The 20,721-nt window shown below is 45.5% G+C and overlaps 1 protein-coding gene and 1 pseudogene across 5 annotated transcripts in view; both read left to right on the top strand.

Annotated features, from left to right (window-relative positions):
* The window catches only part of SH3RF1 (SH3 domain containing ring finger 1), a 162,870-nt gene extending 155,545 nt beyond the window's left edge, over positions 1-7,325 (top strand). For all 5 annotated transcript variants that reach the window (XM_036425401.2, XM_036425404.2, XM_036425398.2 and 2 more), the window contains one exon: positions 4,877-7,325. In XM_036425401.2, coding sequence (XP_036281294.1) covers positions 4,877-5,045 — 169 coding nt within the window. In that variant the 3' untranslated portion in view covers positions 5,046-7,325. The remainder of the gene's footprint in view (positions 1-4,876) is intronic.
* Positions 7,326-10,774: 3,449 nt separating this feature from the next.
* LOC118711809 lies at positions 10,775-11,571 on the top strand (annotated as a pseudogene).
* The last annotated feature ends 9,150 nt before the right edge of the window (positions 11,572-20,721 follow it).

Genomic DNA, 20,721 nt, shown 5'->3' with positions numbered 1-20,721 from the left:
AGATTAGAAACAAAAAATGTATCAACTACAGAGTATGCAAGAGAGGCCAGAAAAAGTAAAGGAAATGGAAAACGTATACCATTAAAGATTGCAAGTGCCCATTTAGATTGAAGCCAGAACACCACAGCCCAAACCAGGAAGATGGGCATTGGGAAGTCAGTGGAACTTCTTCACATCACAAACTTCTCTTCCTCCCATTCCACATGGACACTGTCGTCAGAAACTGAGCCAGGGGCCACCAGCCACAGGGCCAGAGGCCCATCCACGGCCGCGTCTGTGAGCCACACTGCCTCCCAGGGCTCCGTTCAATGGGAGCAGGGGTTCTTTCCAACAACCACAGTACCATTTTTCTCCAATCTTTCCATTATTTTTAGTCACTCATTCATTCATTTTTAACATCATAATAAGAAAATTTACATAAAATACGCCTTCCTTCCGTTTCAAATTCAGTGGCATTAAGTACTTCCACAATGTTGTATAACTATCGCCACGATCCATTTCTGGAACTCTCCCATCATCTTAAACAGTTTCACCATTAAACACTAACTCCCCACCCCATCTCCCAGCCCCCGTCAACCACCTTCTACTTTCTGTCTCTCTGAGCTTGACTAGTCTATGGATCTGTGAAATTGGGAGACATTATCCTTTTCTGCGTGGCTTATTTTACTTAGCATAATATTTCAAGGCTCATCCATGTTGTGTACTATGTGTCAGAATTTCATTCCTTTTAAAGGAGCTTTATTCATTTTAAAAAGCAGTTTTGCCGTATAATGAGGCCTTTCCTTCCTATCACTCAGCATGCTAATTAAGAATTATCATATGCGCTGTGCCAAGTAGTGTGAGACAAGTGAATTACCATCATCTCACCTCTCCTCAAGCAGCTTACCGTCTAGTAGATTAAATGTGATAGGGATGTAGATGGCAATAATACCATGTAGACTGGGCCCGGTGCCATAAAAAACATACATGAGACCTCTGGAATCTGGTCAGGCATGAAATTACTTCCAGTTGTGGGGCTTGAGAAGGTTTCACAGGGGAGCATTGGAGAGCCTGGTTGGGTCTCGATAGGCAGAGAGGTCCTCACAGGGAGTTCCCAGGGATTAACGCCGATGTAACTCACTACAACCCATGAGCCAAGGTATGGAGTGGGGGAGGTAAAGGTCACATTTGGGGGACATGCTCGGGTTTAGACAGGTGTTTGGTACGTTCGTGGAGATAATAGTAACTGCAGCTATGAAGAGGAGTCCTGAGGATTAACCTTGCAGGCATTGAGAAGATGGGAACGATTTTTGAGTGATAGGTAGCTGCAGATGGAGCTGACAGTTAAGGAAATGAATGTGTCCAGTGTAGAATGGAATGGGGACCAGAAGAGATTGAGGCAGAGAGGACTGGTAGGTTATTTGACCAGGTGGAAGGTAATGAGTTCGTCCACAAGTGATGGTGGCCATGACCATCAAGAGGAATGGATGGGGTGCAGATTTTGAGGGTGGATCAGCAGGTCCCATGGAGGTCATGGGAGAAAGAAGTCTTTGACTCCTGAGGTTCAGACCGTCCCAAGAGCCCTGTTCCACTGAAGACAAGCATGATCCGAGTGAGGCTCAGGGGGTAGCAGCAGACGGGGTGGGCCGCCACAGCTGTGCCTCACATCTGTTTGTTGGTCTGTAAACTTTCTACTTGGCAAACCCTCTCTGTGCTTTAGATGGCCGTCCAGTTGTGCCCAGGATTCAGCTTTAAGAGTTTGTATTAGAAATCTGTATAGAAATCTGTATGCAGACTACCTCACAAGGCTCCAGGCCAGAATCAGAGCTGGACGATGTCTGAGGAGAATGCGCCTGCTGCACCTGGGAGTCTTCATGCAATCAGGGCTGTGTCACAGTTTCCATTATGCACGTGGTGTCTCCTTCCACCCCCCAGAGGCTTAGAGCTCAGCAGCGAAAATGTGCTTCCCCTGGGGACGGAGCGGGAAGATTATGTTCTCAGCCCAGCAGCAGTTCTGGTTCAAAAAAATGTTGACAAAACTGGTTCGGTGCATTTTGTAAAATGCAAATACACATCTAATTCACTTCAAGTTTTTTGAGAACTATTTTTGTTTCATTTTCCCTTGAAGGCAGAACTGGTGGGGAGCACATTTCATCAAACATCTACTCTGAACGGGATCTGAGTCACTTGTGCACTTTTTCCTCCCCCAGAATTATAAAGCTTTGCTTAAATTTTAACTTTCCTCAAATGGCAATCGTTTACATTGCTTTTTTACATGGGTTTTTAGCGTGTTGGCAACAGACGTGAGAAATCTCATTTGGATCCCTGCCTTCAGATAAGTCCGAGAAGAAGGTATCAGTCTTGCTTTTATCGATGTAAAGGTTTAGAAAGAATTCCAAAACCTTAAAGTCCACCATTCTAAAGCTTGTCTGGTCTCATTGTCAGGCAGGGTTTCCTTTAGGCTGTGTTGTGTCTGTTTCTCGCGTAACGGTGGCCAGCTGCCTACTGGTCCATTCTTCATCTCCTTGGAGCGCCAGGCCCCTGCCTGCTTTGGCCGAATGATCGTGCTGGGGGATGTGAACTACGTGAGCATCACACGTGTGATCTCACTACATTACGTGATAACACCTGTTTAACTCACCACAGTCCTGCTCTACAAACAAGGAAACGGAGACCAAGACACCCAAGGCAAATGGCCCAACGTCAGTCTGCTCCAAATGACCTTTCTGGCTGTGTCAGACTCCAGGCCCGGGCTCTCCCCAGTGCCATGCCTCTGCCCTCATCCCATGTTTGAATTGAACCTTTTTAAAGAAACAGTAAGCCAGCCTCCTTGCTGTGCTTTTGCTTCCATCTTGGAGGATAATTTGCTCTGTTGCCCAAAGTCGCTCTGGAATCGTTCGGGCAGCCACTAGACCTTTGCAGAGATGCCTTTTTAATAGAGCAATAGCCTGGGACTCTCCCTGTGGTCCTTCTTAACGAGAATAGATTCTGTTTCTCATGAGTAGGAGATTGGTGAGACTAGCAATCTTCTGGAAGGGCTAAGCTCCGATGGGTTTTATGAGTTTGGGAGCCCTGTATAGAATTTGTTCTGCTGGTCATGTGTTAAGCCGTAACATTATTTATGTACAGTCAAGATTGGGTCCTATAATCTACTGCTGTGTAACAAATTACCCCCAAAACTTAGTGGCTTAAAGCAATAAACGTGTATTACCTCACAGTTTCTGTGGGTTGGGAAGTTGGAGGCCGCTTATCTGGATGGCTCTAGCTTAGGATATTTCTCGAGATCACACCCCAGATGTCAGCCTGAACTACAGCCATCTGACGGCTGACTGGGCTGGGACTGCCTTTCACGGTGGCCTGCTCACATCACTGTAGGCGGGCTAGTTTTTGTTTTGGGGAAAAGACCTCAGGTACCCACCATGTGGTCCTCTCCCTAGGAGTGATGGATTTTATCACAGCATGGCAGCTTGCCTTTTCCCAGAGCACATGATCCAAGAAAGAGTGAAATAGGAGCCCCGTGCCTTTTATGACCTAGCCTCCCAAGTTACACACGGTCGTTTCACGGCGTATTATTGCTCACACCGTGTATCACCATCGTGGCTGGAGGAGGCTACGTTAGGTGTGACTACCAGGAGGCAGGGCTCCTGGGGCCAGCTTGAAGGCTGACTACCATGCACCACCATTTCCCCCTGTGGTTGGGAAAAGCAGGAGAGGTGTGAAGGGGAGCATTAATGCTGGAAAAATAAAAAAGGGGTAAAAGGATATAAAGCATAGCGCTGGTTGGTGTGGCTCAGAGGTTAAAGTGCCGGCCCATGGACCAAAGGGTTGCGGGTTCGATTCTTGTCAAGGTCATGTATCGGGGTTGCAGGTTCCCCAGTCCCGGTAGGGGCACATGCCAGAGGCAACCGATCAATATATCTCTCTGATTTCTACATTTTTCTCTCTCCCCCTTCATCCTTTCCTTCTGCTCTCTCTAGAAATCAATGGAAAAAATATATCCTTGGGTGAGGATTAAAAAAAAAAAAAAAAGATATAGAACATAACCCCTCCCTCCCCCCCTTTTCTGGCTTCCGTGGCTGCTAACCATCATTTTGCAGAAGTAGACCAAGGAGCATGGAAATAGGGTAGATAACATTAAATCAATAGGGCTTCTGGGGTTTCTAAGTGATAACGACTCCTTTTCCTGCTGAGGGGAGTTGGGGGCCAGCTGAGAAGCAGACACAGTTATTGCACGAAGAGAGAAATCCCAATGTCAGCCTTGTTCCTGATAGTGTTGGCCTGAACTTGTGGCCACAGTCTTCCCTTCCCTGTCTAGACCTTAGGACAACCTGCCCGAGGGAGAATGTGAGTGTGTAAAGCAGGTGAGCTTCCTCTGATTTGCTGCCTCGCCCCTGCCAAGCCCCAGTGTCAGGGACACAGAGAGGCCACCGTGGAGACCCCAGTCCAGAAGGCAGGCCCGCTTGGCCGCTCGGAGCTTCCAGCATGACGCGGAGGCCGGCACAGCCTGGGCCTGAGGCAGGCAGAGCAGAGAGCCCCGGCGCCTCCAGTGTCCCCAGTCAAGTGAATCCACTCCTTTCTTCTTGAGAAAAGAGAAGGCTGGGCCATTTCCTCCAGGGAAACGGGATACAGTTTTTCTTCTGTGCTATAAACGTTTGAGGGCGACAAGATGGCTCTCTGTCAAGGGCGTTCATATATAAACCAGCCCGGGTCATCCATAGTGGGCTGTTCAGCATGCCCAGACCGCCAGTACCAAGCCTCTGCTTCACAGAGCACAGCTGCACTCTGAGGGGTTTTGCAGACATTCACACAGTGCACGCTGCGTCCCCTTCTGCGTGTGTACACCATTCCTGCCGCTGCTCGGAAGGGCCTCCCCTAAAACCTCTCTCTCTCTTTCTAGGCACAGGGTGGTGGTGTCCTATCCTCCTCAGAGCGAGGCCGAACTTGAACTTAAGGAGGGCGACATTGTGTTTGTTCATAAAAAGCGAGAGGACGGCTGGTTCAAAGGCACGTTGCAACGCAATGGGAAAACTGGCCTTTTCCCGGGAAGCTTCGTGGAGAACATCTGAGGAGATTCACACCTCGGGAAGGCCTGCTATCCCGTCACTGCACAAGACGGCACAGCGCGGTGTCACGGAGAGCACATCGGCGGACTTCTAGGTGGCCGGGAGACGAGCGAGAGGACAGGCGTAGGGCCCCCCGCACATGCAGACCAGCAGGCGGCGTGAGAGCGTGGTGGTGGGTTTTGTCGCTCTGGATGTGGATGAGGAAGGCGTGCCTTGTACTGTCTGATTGACTTCACAGAGAAACTGTTTTTAAAAAGATATATAGCTAAAATGGACAATTGTTTACAAGGCGTAACTAATTTATTTGCTGTTTTAAACTTGAATTTTTCTCGTTATGGATCAATTTCTTTGGGTTATGGTTTTAAGGAGATATTAATTTATGAAATGATAGCTAAGGAGAAGCTGGATTCTCTCCTGTTGAGAGCAAGAGATTCTTTTTAACAGAGAATGAACTCCCCCTTTCCTACACCGATACTTTTTTTTTTCTTTTCTTTTCTTTTCTTTTTTTTTCTTTTTTTTTTGCTTTTTGAAGACAGAAATGCCAGTTCTCTGATTTGGTTTTCCTCTTTGGGAAACCAAAACGTGCAACTGAATCAGTACCAATAAGGGCCTGGGGTTGAGAGACAGAAACTCAAGAAAAGAGTCGTTAGCGATGGCTTGTCTTTCCGTTTTGGTCAGGAAATCGCCTTAAGACCTAGGCCTCGATTTAATTTTATGAGTTTTTTAAATTTTCCTAGAGGGAAATCAATGAAGTAGTAAGGAAGAGGAAAGCACAACCCTTGAACAACAACAACAACAAAATGTATTCAGAAATCTATTTAGTTTTATAAGAGAAGCAGCTTGATTTCATTGGTTGGCCATTGGGACATCTGAGGTGGGACTCCTGTCCGAGAATGGCTGTGAAGTGTCATGTGCCCGTTTTGCCTTGCGTGGTCTGCATGCCCAGGACATGGTGAAGCGTCTGTGAGGTGGTGGTGGTCCGTGGTGCCCTCGTGCGGAAGTCGTGGCTGTGAGCAACACTGTGAAACGTTTACATCCACCCATCGTGAGTCCTTCCCCATGTGTGCATGTGGCTGGGTTGGTTCCCACGGTAATCTCTGCTGTGCATGGTCTGTGTATTTCGTTGCAATTTCCCGTCATCGAGGTGAGTGTGTGCTCGGAATTGACCGATGCAGGAGCTGGAAAGAAAACAGTACTCTTTTTTTTTTCGACCCCAAAGCCACTACTGACCGATGTCTCTGAGTGCACTCCCTTTCTCTCTGGCCAAGGTATCCATCAGCCGTGACACAAGTCATTAGTGAAAATGGGCCTTTATCGTGCTCCCAGCTGCGGAGGGATGGCAAGGGTGAGCCAGGAGGCGGCCGCCTTCACTGTTCTCTCGCAGCCCTGGCAGGCTTGGCACGAGGGAGGGTGCCCACACCTTACAATTGTGGTGGGATCCAGCTGAGCCTGTCTTTTTATATCCCTCCTTTGATGTCACCGGCCTCTTCCCATTGCATTCCCGTGCCACGCAGTCCTGGGTCTGAGTAGTCCTAAAAAAAAAAAAAAAAAGAGGAAGACAGCCTGGGAGTGAATGGAATCATTGCCACAGTTTCCTCATGAGCAAACAAACACAAAAACCTTTTTATTTCTTACTTTTAAGAATTATAACTGGGAAATAGAAACGAACAGAAAAGTCTTCTTGCAACAGTAGGAGGTTTCATGGTATTAAAAAGATATACGATGTGGTTGAAATGAAAATCATTCCTGAATTAACCATTTTTTTTATAAGACACTGTACATTATGTTCCTGTGTGTTGAATTAAAAAAAAAAAATACTTGGATATTCATGTAATATATAAAGGTTTGGTGAGATGAGCTTTAGTTAGGAAAAAAAAGCTGTTATCAGCTTTCATCTGTGTAAGTTGACACCAATGTGTCATAATATTCTTTATTTTGGGAAATTAGTGTATTTTATAAAAATTTTAAAAAGTAAAAAGACTACTACAGGTTAAGATAATTTTTTTACTTGTCTTTTCTCCATATTTTAAGCTATGTGATTGAAGTACCTCTGTTAATAGTTTCCTGGTATGAAGTTGGTTAAAATCTCATCTGTTAATAGATCACTTAGCAAATATAATGTATGGCTTTTTCTATTGGTTTTGGGGGGAGATAGTAGCTGGAGATTTTGTAACAAAGGCTCGTTCCACATTGATAGGGTGATGATTAAATTGCCATTTATCATGTTAATAATTTGAAGACTGGAGGAAAGGTTCAAGATTAAAATTTGATGTTCATCCTTTACATGCCCCTTGTGTCAGTCCTTGGAATTCTTTTTTTTTTTTTTTTTTTTAATCTGGGACATATTGTACTTAGTTTCTACTTCATAAAAATTCCTTGCATGCACCTCAAACAGAAAATGCCTACAATAATCGTTTTGGTGGTTTGACTACATTTTACCTCTCCAACTAACAAACGTTCTTTGGTTAGTTCCCCCAAGAAGTTCCAAGTCTTCTTAGAGCTTGTGGAGGTGTAACCCTTCTGCTCCCGCCCCCTCGCTATGGTGACTGCATAGTCTTGACCCCTTACAGTCTCATCTCAGCCATAGGAAGAGCACCAAACCTGCAAGCAACTGTGTGGGAACCCATGGGTCTCCGCAAGGCCTGGGAACACAACCTGTGTTTTTAATCTTTCATGGAAGGCCAACAAGTTGTAAGGTTAGAAGGACCATGTATGTCATTAGAGTATATATGTTTTCCTCTTTTAACTTTTAGTTTCTATCAAATTACTGATCAGAATGAAAAATCAGGAATTCTAGGTTGTATCATAGCTTTGCCAAAAAAACTCTCCTTACAACGGCTTGGACAAGTCAGTTATTTAGTTTTTTCCGGTTGCTGCTCTGAGTACCCTCCCTGGGCGAAGAGGAGCCAAGGAGACAATGTCACTGTTTTGAAACGTGGTATTTTAATAGGTGGCCTTACTTTCATCTCTGGTTTCAGATATTTCCTCTCACTCCCTTGGAGGATATGCATATAATGCCTTTACTGGGGTCTAATTGGATTTAGAAGGAACAAAGAAAGGTGATGTTTGCAACTGCCATGCATTTAGTTTTCTGTTCATAATGATAACAGGACATTTTTCATGCCTCTGTAAATTCAGGTGAAAATTTCAATCCAGAACTCTAATCGTTAGAATTCAAGCTTAGAACATGTTTTCCACACACTAAGTTGTACAGCTCAAATTATGTGTATCCATGTGAAGTTTTTATAAATGTTTTCAATTAGTTAAACAGTGTCCTTAGCAAGATATCATCTTATTGAAATGACTCCTTTCCAGGAAAAAGAATTTGCCAACCTACCACAGTAATTGAGAGGATATTTACAGAAGGGATTAGCCAGTGTCCAGGCTTACCAAGGTCTCACCGCTCCCTCCCTCTGGTGAGCTCCTGGCTGGAGGGGCTGTGCTGGGGCCTTTGCTTGTTCCCAGCAGGAAATCACCTGGGACAGGGCAGCTCTTCCAGTGGAAATCAACCATTGTGAACCGTGACAGCTTAAAAGACCCTCCCTCTGGTTTACAACTGAACGTTTCTCTTGTGTTTTCTATTAATAACTTTCTGACGTGGCTCTTCCCATTTCAAAGCACCATCTTGATTTAATTCAATGCAAATTCCTATTGTACTGCAACGACCCAGATCCCCAGGAACCAGGTTGAAGGGACCTGCAGAGAGTGGCATTAATCTTGGAGCCGTCATCCAATACTATTACTGTTGGGTCGGACAACTTTTAGCCTTAATGCCACAATATAGCTGTTGGAGGCAAGAGAGTCAACAACAACAACAACAACAACAAAACAAAACAAAACAAAACAACCCTAAGACTTCCTTCACAGAGCAGAAAGTGTGTGAGCAAGCAGGATGTAACATTCTGAGTCCTTGAGGCACTGTGGCTAGAGGCTTTCTCCATCCCTTTCTGCAGATTCTCAAGCTTAGCTTTCCAGAAATCCAGTTATTTTTGAAAATGGAGTCTTTTGAGAGAGAGACTGTTAAAGATCATTAGATCATAAAACCTAATTGGTAAGGCTAACGGTCTAATAGCAGTTGTAAATTTATCTTTGATGGCTATTTCAATGCTTGGACACTGAATATATATGTTATGAGAGCGTAGAGGATAGGGGCATAAACTTCATCAGTATCTGTTGTCTAGAGCAGTGCTGCCCAGTAGAACTTCTGCTCTGGAAAGCGGCGGAAATGTTTTAGATCTGTGCTCTCCGTTCTGGTAGCCACTAGCCACATGTGCCTCTCAACCCTTGAAAGGCTGCTGTGACTGAGGAACTTAACCTCTCATTTGATTTCATTTTAATTAAAATTTATAAATATCCAGATGGGTATACATGGCTACGGGATGAGACAGTGCAGTTTTGGAGAATAAAAACCTATTGTTAAATGAGCATGCAGAAAAGGGATAAAGGAAAATGTTACACTCTATCTGGCCTCTGCTTTGGAGTCACCAACTTATAAGTTAAAGCACACGGAACCTGATTGTGTTAGAAACCCTCCCAAGATCATGTGAAAACATCTTAACTTTGAGCAGTAGAGATTACTTCTTTAATTTAAAAAATATATATATTTTTATTGATTTTAGGGAGGGAGAGGGAGAGAGATAGAAACATCGATGATGAGAGAGAATCATTGATTGGCTGCATCCTGCACGCCCTTTATGAGGATTGAGCCTACAACCCATACGTGTGCCCGTGACCAGAATCAAACCCGGGACCCTTCAGTCCTCAGGGCGACGATCTATCTACTGAGCCAAACCAGCGAGGGCTATTTCTTTAATTTTGATTGTTTCTTTCTTCCTCTGCTCTATCCCTGGCTCCCCACCCTACCCCCCTCCCCGAAAAAAGATGAAGCTAAATATTAGATTTAAGAAGAAAATGGGGGATTCTGCCTGAGCCTTGTGGTGTGGCTAGTGGCTTCTATGCAAGCAGAAACCCTGTAAGTCCTCAAACGCCAGGTCTCATCTTGATTGTAACTTTCACTGTGTTCTTGGATTCACCAGGATAAACACGGGACTCCCAGAGCTGTTCAGATGATGGGATGATGTGTCGACTGTGAACGTAAGGAGCATTATCTCCTCAGACGGAGGTCCAGGTTTATAGAGGGGGAGGGGGAAAGGAATGCTCACCCCGTAATTAAACATGAAATGCCACCCCTAAAACAAAGGCCTTGCTGCTTATTCCCCAGCCCCTGAGCAAGGTCAGTTCAAGTGAAGGCCAGCGCCTTATCTTTCCAATCACATCCATTTCATTTCCTTGGCTGGCGAAAATTGAAAGCTTAATGGAATTACCTTTTCCCTTTTTTTAAGCACTCAAGGGTGCTACAAGACATAAAGCAAAAACGTCCCTTTGAGTAAAACCAATTTCCTTATAAATTATATCACAAAAGCACACTCAATATACTCCCTAAAGGCAGAAACAAAGTCAAGACTGATGCTTGGCTGCCAGCTCACCCTTTAATACACGCTAATTCAATCATCACCTGCGTCTCCATTGTAAACCACCACCCCTCCCTTTTCCGGTTTTCCTTTTGAACTAAGGTTTAATAAGATGTTCTGTAAAGAAAGGATACTGATTGAGAATCCTGATTTTTTTTTTGGGGGGGGGGGTGTGGAATTTGTGGGTAAAAGTCCTCTTTATATTTTAGAAGATAACAGATGACAGCACCACCGAATCTTGAGGGTCTTTTGTGTGCCATGATGGCTTTAAACCACTCCGTGTCCAGTGAGACCCTCTTGGTTGTGCAGTTCCTCTGTGTACAGTAAAAGAAGATGGACAGAGCCTGGCCAGCGTGGTTCAGTGGTTGAACATCAACCTACGAACCAGGAAGTCACGGTTCGATTCCTGGTCAGGGCACAAGCCCAGGATGTGGGCACAATCACCAGGAGGGGGAATGCATGGGGCAGCCGGTCAATGATTCTCTGATCATTGATGTTTCTATCTCTCCCTCGCTCTGCCTCCCTGAAATTAACAAAAACATTAAAAAAAAAAAAAACATAAAAAGGTTTGAAACATGGCAGACATGGCCAGCAACAAACTACCAACACTGTCGAAGAGCCCCTGGATCTTATCAGGCGCAGCCTGAATGAGCGAATTTATGTGAAAATGAGAAATGACAGCTTCGAGGTAGATTACATACTTATGACCAACATTTAAATATGATATTAGGAGATGTGGAATAAGCTGTGACTACTATAGAAATGGATGAGGAAACATATGAAGAGATATATACATCAACAAAACGAAATATTCCAATGCTTTTTGTCTGGAGAGATGATGTTGTCCTGGTTGCCCCTCCATTGAGAATTGGTTGAAACAAAGAATATATCCTGTGTGGAAATTAGGAAACTTTGTATGATTGCGTCTTTAAAGGTAGAAGATATTCAAAAGAGAAACCTGCGTAAATTTTGATATTAAGGAATGATCAAGGATTCTTCTGCTCCTGAAATGAGTTTTATTTGCACATACCTCACAGACTCTTAAGCTAAATGACGTTTTTATTTTCTCCAGCCCTTCCAATTAATGTGATCACCAACACACACACACACACACACACACACACACGTAAAAAAGATGGACATAGAGAATAACTTGAGAGTGCTTAAAAGTGGCTCATATGTTATGTAGACCCAACTACTCTCAAGCAGCCAGGCCCATGCACCTGTTAGGACACAAGTCTGAGGTAAGGAGCAAGGACTAGTTCCTCCGTTCCTTCTGGAAGGAAGAGCTGGGCCCTTGCAGACAGGAGGGACTGTGGAAAGCTGCCCGTGCCCTCTTCCTCTGGTCACCACGGCACCGGGGCCAGCTCCATTTATAGCCCACACGGCTCGCTCGGGGGTAGCAATTGTGGACTCCTGTGATGTGGCGATGGTGGCAGAAATCAAAGCGGGGCTTGAGTTTCTACTCTTTAAGTTGAAATGCCCTTTCCTGTGATTTATTTACCCACCAAGACAGATGTGCGGCACCGGCAGGTTATCAAGTCAGCAGCCCCTGTAATAAAACCGAAGCGAGTGAACCTTTCAAGAAGAAAGAAGGTCGAAAAAGAAACGCTGCACAAAAGCAAAGCTGCGATAATCTCCCCTCCATCTGCCTTCTCCGTGGCTGAGGCTTGGAGAAGGCAGGCCCAGAACTTGCAGAGTCAGACGTTAGCCTTGGGTTCTGAGTTCAACTGTTCCTCACCCTGGAGAAGGCCTTTTTTCTTGCCTTAAGGGAAACTGTGTTTTGGGCTATTTATTTATTTTTTTTCTTACCGCACTGCCTCTCTGTCTCTGTCTGTCTCCATCTCTCCTGGCCCCTGCCCTTCTCCACCCCCTGCCCCAGCCTTGCTTTTCAGTGTAGGTGTTGGGCGATGAAGGGTGGTGACTAGTGGAATAGCCCATGAACGAGTGTCCTCAGCTAGAAATGGTCTGCCAATTACTCCCCTTCAGTCCATCTGAAGAGCCACTGAGATTTTTGTTGTTTGTTGTTTGTTTGTTTGTGCCTTTTCTCTCTTTCGTTTTGTTGTATCAAGTTATCAGGGTCTGGGATAAATAAAAATAAAAATAAAAATAAAGATAGCACAGCTGAATCAGAGGGGAAAATTACTTCAATGATTCCATTTTCAATTCGGATTCTGAAGGAGCTGAATATATTCCTTAGTTGTCTGAAATGAATACACATGTGCCCTACTGTATTTCAAAATTACCATGTATTTATTGAGTGGATTCTCACAAACCACTGTGTTTTTAGCTAGTGATAGGTATTATGAAAGATACAGGATCAAGGCTTTTTTAATCCAGTTTCTTTATTTGGAGATAAGTTACAAGAACGTATACACTAAAAATGGTGAAAATAAAAATAGGTAAAATGTAGGGTCATCGAGCATAGGAGACTTTCAAAAGGAAGGATAATTCAGAAAAAAAAAACAAAAGCCATTGTCTTGTCCTCTAGGAGTCTACAGTCTGGTTGGGAAGAAAATACAAACTGAAAACTATAAGAAAGATTAGAGGACAATGCATCATGATAGTAACTTCAAATACAGTGGGATCAAATACAGTGCAGCTCAGAGGAGAGGGAGAGGCAGGACTAAGTTTTACTAGTAGATAGAAAGGCAATAGAACTAGGACAATGAATGGAGATACGTTGAGGAGGTATCAGGAAGTGAAGGACTTTCTGGGGACAGGACTTCGAGCACAATAGCTCCACTGCAGTGGGGCCAGAGATGGAAAACCCATGACTTGGACAGAAATGTGGTTTTTTGTTGTTGTTGTTGTTGGTGGTGGTGGTGGTGGTGGTGGTGGTGGTGTGTGTGTGTGTGTGTGTGTATGTAGTTTAGGTCAGGTACTAAGAAATGCGTGGGTCTTATTTTTTATTTTTATTTTTATTTTTTTGCAGATTTGTGTTTTGTTTTGTTTTTTATAGTTAGTTTAGACCAGGAATGTGTGTGTGCATGTGTGTGTTGATTTGTTTGTTTTTTAGTTTAGGCCAGGTATTAAAAAAATGTGGGTTTTTTTTTGTTTGTTTGTTTGTTTGTTTTTTGCAGAAGTGTGTACTACTATTTATTTATTTCTGTGGTTAGTGTAGGCCAGGTACTGAGAAGTCCTGAAAGCCAAGCAGAAGTGTTATGTACCTTGATGCTAAAGGTTTCCTGATACAGAAATGACCTGCAGCAGCCTGTGAGATGAGGAGCCGAGGGGCAGGGGACAGGGACAGCATGGAGAGGTGAGGCCTATTCCATGGGGAGAGGGGAGTGCAGAGAGGGGATGATGAGGGACATAAAGCAAGGAGAGACATTTTTTTTTTGGGGGGTGGGGTGGGGAGGGAAAGGTTAATTGATGGCTGAATGAACATAGAAAATGGAGTGGTGGAGCCAGAATCACACCTGCCATCTCCATCAAGCTGAGCGTGGCAGCGGCAGAACCTTTGAGGGCACAGACACTGGATGGAGAGTATTTCCAGGTAAAAATGGCCAATTTTATTTTGGAAATAGTTTGAAATGACTGCAGGAGTTTAAACTGTAAATGCCTAGAGGCAGCTGAAATTACAGATTTTAAATTCAAGAAGGTTGACAGTGAAGGAAAAAAAATCTCAACTGGGTGATTCTGAACTCCTTCAAGGAAAAGGGGACCAGCGGCTGCTGCTGGGGAAGGCCATGGGCAGGCACCTGCGTGGAAGGGACATCACACAGACTTCCTTCCGGCAAGGGCAGGAGGGCAGCAGGGGGCATCAGGATCATCACACATCCAGGAACCAGGAGAGCTGCTCCAGGAAGGGTCAACAGGACTCATCACAGCAGACAGAGGAGCTGCAGAAGTTTGTATTTCCCAATTTCCTCACACATCCCTGACAATCCCAACTGAATCCCCAGACGGGATGTTGCATTTGACATTCTGAGAAATTCTGCTCAGAATGCTTTGGAACTGAACCAAGAAGCTCTTGGCAGCTGTCCTGACCCCTTTCCCTCCTCTGTTTTAAAAATAAATAAATAAAAGGAAGAAAGGGGGGGAATCGGGAGGAAGGGAAGGAGGAAAAGAGGGAGGAAGCTATACCTCTTGTGGAAAAGAATGTAAAGATTGTGTAGACCCAATCAAAGTGGAAATCCTGTGCTCTTGTAATGTGATTGTGAATGACATGTAAATCCTGCTGGCAGATCATATGGGGACTGACATATAAAAAGATGTCTTTAAAATCATATAAAAACCTAACTGAACACAGCACGGTATTTGCTATGTAAACATGATGTTTTCCCGTGCATGGATTTTTCTTCTGCAAAATAAGAACACATAATTTATGAGAACAGTCCCATTTCCCCTAGGCCCCTTGGGCCGTGCCTACCACTGCGGACAGAGGACCCACATCCCTGGTTCACACGAGGAGCAAGTTCGGCAAGGGCTCGGTGCTGCGGACACTGACAAGCATTTCCACTTGGTGCTTGGATTCCCATCTTGGCCGGTTGTTGGCTTTATGCGATTTTCCCCATCTCTAATCGTTTTCTCTGCTTCTTAGATTACATAGCTCGCTCCAGGCCCACGGCAACCAGGAGGGAGGGAACACATGCTGTTGTTGGCTCCACGGGGCTCCTGATGTCTGCTAACTCCGCTGGTGATTTTTGAAGATCAAGAACACGGTGACTTGGAACAATGTTCCTTTCCTGTCAGGACAAAATGAGAAGTGCCCAGGATTGTCTGTGTCTCTTCCGTGCAGAAAGAAAACATCCTGGGAGGCGGTCCTCAAAGAGAGCGTGTCCAGACGGTGCATCCCTGTGTCTCAGATCGCCACGCGTGCTCCCCTCACTAACGCTGGGGGACCAAAGCTGCCCCTTGGGGCTGGCCGGGCCCTGGCTGGGAGGTGTCACCTGAAGTGACTACTGTCCCCAGCAGCCCCTGTTTGTAGCGACTCCTCCTGTTCCTTCTGCCCTGGGCTGAGAGCTCCATGGGCAGGCGCCTGCGTGGAGGGGACATCACACAGCACTTCCTTCAGGCAAGGGCAGGGGGGAGGCGGGGGCACACACACACACACACACACACACACACACACACACACACACACAGAGGCGTCAGGATAAGTCACACATCCAAGAACCAGGGGAGCTGCTCCGGGAATGGTCAACAGCACCCATCACAGCAGACAGGGGAAACTGAGGAACACACAACCGGGCAACAGAAAGGGATGTCAGGTGTCACAAGAATCCCTTCTACCCAGTAGACCAGGTGGCCTGGAGGGCTGGACTGTAAAGCACAGTTTTGTTGCAAACTCAAGTCCTCAGTGGCCCAGCTCTGCTCCTGCTCCTCTTCCGCTGGCAGGTGACTGCCAGGTGTCAGTGCAGAAAGCTGCTGAGGGGGTTTCCTCCCCATTTCTGTCAGCTCCTAAAACCCTTGAAATTTCCTAAGTGATGAGAGCAACAAAGGTGTCTCTTATCATGTTAACGAGGGCCGGCTGCCCCTGGAGCCAACCCTGTGATGAGAGGAACTTTTAGTCCCACCCCCTGAACTTTAGGAGGGGCGGGGCTGGAGGTGGACTCAATCACCAATGGCCAATGATGTAATCAATCATGCCTCTGTAAGGAGGACTCCATAAAAGCCCCAAAGGACAGAGTTTGCAGAGCCTCTGGGTTGGCGAACTCGTGAAGATTTGGGGAGAGCAGCGCACCTGGGGGTGGCCTGGAAGCTCCAGGTCCTTTCCCCAGACTTTTAATACCTTCCCTCCTGCTGCTCCTGCGTTACATCATTTGATAAGAAACCAATAATCTAGTAAGTAAAATATCGCTGAGTTCTGTGAGCCACTCTTGCAAATAAGTCGAACCCAGGAGGAGGTTGTTGGGACCTCCGATTTGTAGTCCGTTGGTCACAAGCACCGGTACTGACCTGGGCTTGCACTGGCTGGTGTGTGAAGCTGGGAGGAGAGACCCTTTACCTGTGGAATCTGACACTGTCTTCAGGTAGATAGCGTCAGAATGGAATTGAGTTCTTGGACGCCCTGCTGGTCCCTGAGAACTGCTTGGTGTTGTGTGGGGAGCACCTCCCTCCCCTCTTCCCCAGGACACACATTGGAATTGGGCCCCAAGGCCTAGGTTGAGGCCCACCTGGAAACTGTCTTCTGTAATTACTCATTCGGAATGCGAGTTAAGCGGTCTCTGAGTGTCTGCGCTGCGTCTCTCAGTATTCTTTGAAAGGAGCCAGTTATTCTGGTAGCTCAGGTTGGTCTCTGCACTGTTTGGTCTTTTCAAACAAGTAGACTTTTGTCTGCTGTTATTTTGCTTATCCTTCAAGACGGGAACCGATGTGTATCTGATAATGGGAACTGAGATATGTTCTTTTATTTTTTTATTTTATTTTTGTTAATCCTCACTGAGGATATTTTTCCATTTGTGGTTTTGTTTTTGTTTTATTTTTTAGGGAGAATTGAAGAGAGAGGAAAAGTGAGAGAAACATAGATGTGAGAGAAACACATAGGTTGGTTGCCTCCTGCATGAGCCCCAACCAGGGCTGGGCTGGGGAGGAACCTGCCACTGAGGTATATGCCCTTGACTGGAACTGAACCCGGGACCCTTTAGTCTTCCGGCTGATGTTCCAAACCAGGTAGAGTTGTTCTTTTAAAATGGTGTAGATTCTGCTGCAAACCTTTGGGAGAAGGGAAATGTTTATATTTGCTGTAGTTTTCTTTGACATCTTACAGATCAGGATGAGATGAGGAGGGTTGTGGTACCAAAGGCCCTATCTTTCAGGCCTAAAGATTTTGAAAAGGAATAGAATGACCCATTTCATTCCCAGAGAGCAAATGTTCAAGAGCACCCCCCACCCACCCCCACTCCATCCCACCCCGCCTCCCCCAGTCAACTTCCCATGATGACAGGAAACCCAGAGGTTAGTCTTGCTGAAATGCTCCAACTCTTTTCTTCATATCTGTCTGAGTTTCCTAGTAGTTTGGTGTGGAGGTAGGTCCAGATGGGCTGGATCCCATGTCAGTAAGTGAGTAGGGTGGAGAAGAACCGCTGACTGAACAGGGACTTGCTATGTCCAAAGCCCAGAGCTGGACAAAGCCCTGAACCCATCTAGTGGCCTAGGGTATTCAGGAGAGAGGCAGTACCTCCTGCAGACATTGATCTCAGTTTGTGCTCCATCTCTTCCGGTCTTCCTGGCTGGGAGGTTAAAGATGTTGCACATCCCTTCACCTCAGGGAAGGAGGCTCCCAGCCACTTAGGCTCAGGGACTTCCAGTCAACCTCCTTTGATTCCTTGTCTGCTCTGAGTGCAGGGCAGGAGAGGAAGGTGGGAAGCACCAGCAGCTAAGGAGTTGGGACTGGTTGGGTCTTCTCAGTAGAAGAGGGTGGAGTAGGGATTGAAGTTGTCCCTAAATTGTGTGTGTCTGTAGAGCAAAGCCCTTTGTAGGACCTCACTCCCTACTAGGATCAAGCCCAGAGTGCTGCACGCTTTAGTGACCAACTCTTTCATCAGAAGCACATCTGCCCAAGGGGCGTAAACCCACCCAGGGGAGTGGCCACCGTCTTGTGCAGTTGCAAGGAGCACCATCTTGTGTGTGGGTGACACCTCAGCAGCACCCCCAGAGCCTGGGTTGGAATGACTTCAACTCACCACTCTGTGGACCAGACTGCCCCCAGCCTCTTGCACTTCAGGGGTCTGTTTATTGAGGGCTGGGATAGATTTCCTTTCAAACCCTCAAAGCACAAAGTGTCTTGTGAATTTACCCCTTTCTCCAGGCAATGTGGATTCAGACCCATGCCTATTCTCCTCTCAGGGTGTTCTCTTTCATTCTCACCAAACTGGGAAATGTCTCAATGCGAATTCCCGGCAGGCTCCACCTTAAAAAGGCGCCCACCACACAGACGTCTCACCGCCATATGAAGTTACCCAGGGCGGCGCCCTTGCTCTAACTATACAGCTGCCCGTATTGGAGCCAGAGCAGAGAGGGCACTGACTATCTCATCACCCCATCTGTGCACAATGTAAGCCCCAAGCACTCAGCCAGATATCCCTGGCATGCGACCCAGCATCTGGTAACATCTAAGAGGCCTCACTGGGTCCAATTGTCCCTGTTCCAACCGCCCAGCGGCCTCGTCGCCAGCCGCACCGCACCCTTACCCAAACCAGAAAGATTGGTCAGTTCCCACTGGGAGTGGCTGCCCATTTCTCAGACAGGACCTTCCCCTCTGATACAACGGGTTCTGGCCTGGTTGACCCTCCCTGTTCTCTGGTCTTGACCACAATCCATGTCAAAGAAACTTCTCTGTTTTTTGGCATGGGGGTAGCATTGTCCCCTACCTACTGTGAGTCGAATAGAGGTTTAACCACATTGTTTTCTTGAGGCCATTTCAAGGAGAATTTAGAAGAGCAAGGGGCATTCTGGACATTTATTGCTAGTTCCTCTGGAGGGCTTTACGGAAACCACTTCTGCAGAGGAAGCATCACAAGTCTGCTAAGGAGCGCTGGTCCCCTCTTAGTCTCTTGTCTCAAATTCCTTACCATGACCTAACGGCCACATGTCTGAATCTCCACCCCGGGAACGCCAGGCACAGTTTAATGAGTTCATCCTCAGAAAGTCCTGATGTGCAGGTTCTGGGGCTTGAATTGAAGAGTGGGCAGAATTAAAGAACATGTGCCCTCCAGGAAGCGGCAATCTCAGAGAGCCTGGTTTGACTAAATAGAGAAATGAGATATTCAGTTAAAGCAATTGAGTGAGAACTGACTGTGCCATTTTAAAACTATAAAGGAAAAATGTCTTCTCCCATAGGGTGGCTGGGTATCACCTCTGAGGAATCATGAAGAGTAACAGGGTGTCAGTGGTGGTCAGGAGGTGGGTAGGGGATGGTGTGCTTCTGCCTCCCCTCCGGCTTTCTCCCACCTTCTCTTCCTCCCCCCAACCCTCTGCCGATTATTCTCTCAATTTCCTTTTTTTTTTTTTCTTCCCTCTGTGCACTTTGTTCTTTAGGAATTAAATAGAAGTCTGGCAATTTTTGAATTCAAATTGCTAGTTTGCAGCTTCAACAAATTTCGCAGGAATTATGGAGAATGTAAAAAATTCAGAGGAATATGGAGTATTTAATCATATTGCCCTTGATAGTATCATTCTCCTTGAAAATAACCTCTCTCATCTGTTTTCTCACCTGCCTCATTCTCCTCCTCCTTTCTTAGACATTTCTCTTTCTCATTTCCAGCCTCATTTCTCATGGTCTGAATATTTCATTATAACAGAATAGTGGATATTTGTGCACAAAATAATTGATCTTAATATAATAATTATAAGATTGATGATTCTAAGTAACCTTTTGAAATAATCTCACAAATGCTTTGGTTGTCCAAAGATATGTCAACTGCATTGAGACTAACAGATGATGTGTAATGAAGTTAAATAAGGCCCGGATGCTATAAACTACCTTTAACAAGTCTTTCATATTTTTTCCTGTGGTAGAATCTAAGTATACAATAATATTTAGTAATGACATTCAAATGGCCAGAAGTATGCTTGGGATATGTTATAGTTGTCAGTTTTGCACCCCCACATTTATGAGGCACACATTGTGAGAAAAGTGTGTTTAGACTTGAGGGCATGGGGTTTTGTTCAGACATTTGACATTGCAGATAAGATGGGCTATGCCTTGCCTTGATTTTCAGGGATGTGGGCAGGGCATCCTGTAATGTAAGCTGATGGTGTCATCTTCAAAAAGCAAAAACAGCCAAAACCGGTTTGGCTCAGTGGTAGAGCGTCAGTCTATGGACTGAAAGGTCCCAGGTTCGATTCCGGTCAAGGGCATGTACATTGGTTGCGGGCACATCTCCGGTAGGGGGTGTGCAAGAGGCAGCTGATCGATGATTCTCTTTCATCGATGTTTCTAGCTCTCTATCTCTCTCCCTTCCTCTCTGTAAAAAAAAAAAAAAAAATCAATAAAATATATTTAAAAACAAACAAACAACAAAAACAACAACAACAACAACAACAAACAGAGAGTGGAATTCCTTAACTCTTGCTTTACTTCTCTGTTCTCAAAGAAGAATGTTCTTCAAACTAAAAAGTGCAATCCAATCTATGAGAGGGTTATATGAAAGTATTTTCCTGGTCAGGAGAATTGGATCCTAGGATGTTGAGAGAATTTGCAAGAGGGATTGAAAAATCTTTTGGATAATCTCTGAGGAATCATGAAAAATAAGAGAGCC

This window comes from Pipistrellus kuhlii, unplaced genomic scaffold, assembly GCF_014108245.1.
Source record: "Pipistrellus kuhlii isolate mPipKuh1 unplaced genomic scaffold, mPipKuh1.p scaffold_m20_p_8, whole genome shotgun sequence".
In the NCBI taxonomy this organism is placed as follows: domain Eukaryota; kingdom Metazoa; phylum Chordata; class Mammalia; order Chiroptera; family Vespertilionidae; genus Pipistrellus; species Pipistrellus kuhlii.
The sequence above is the reverse complement of the archived record's forward strand: the minus strand, read 5'-3'. Positions and strand labels throughout refer to the sequence as shown.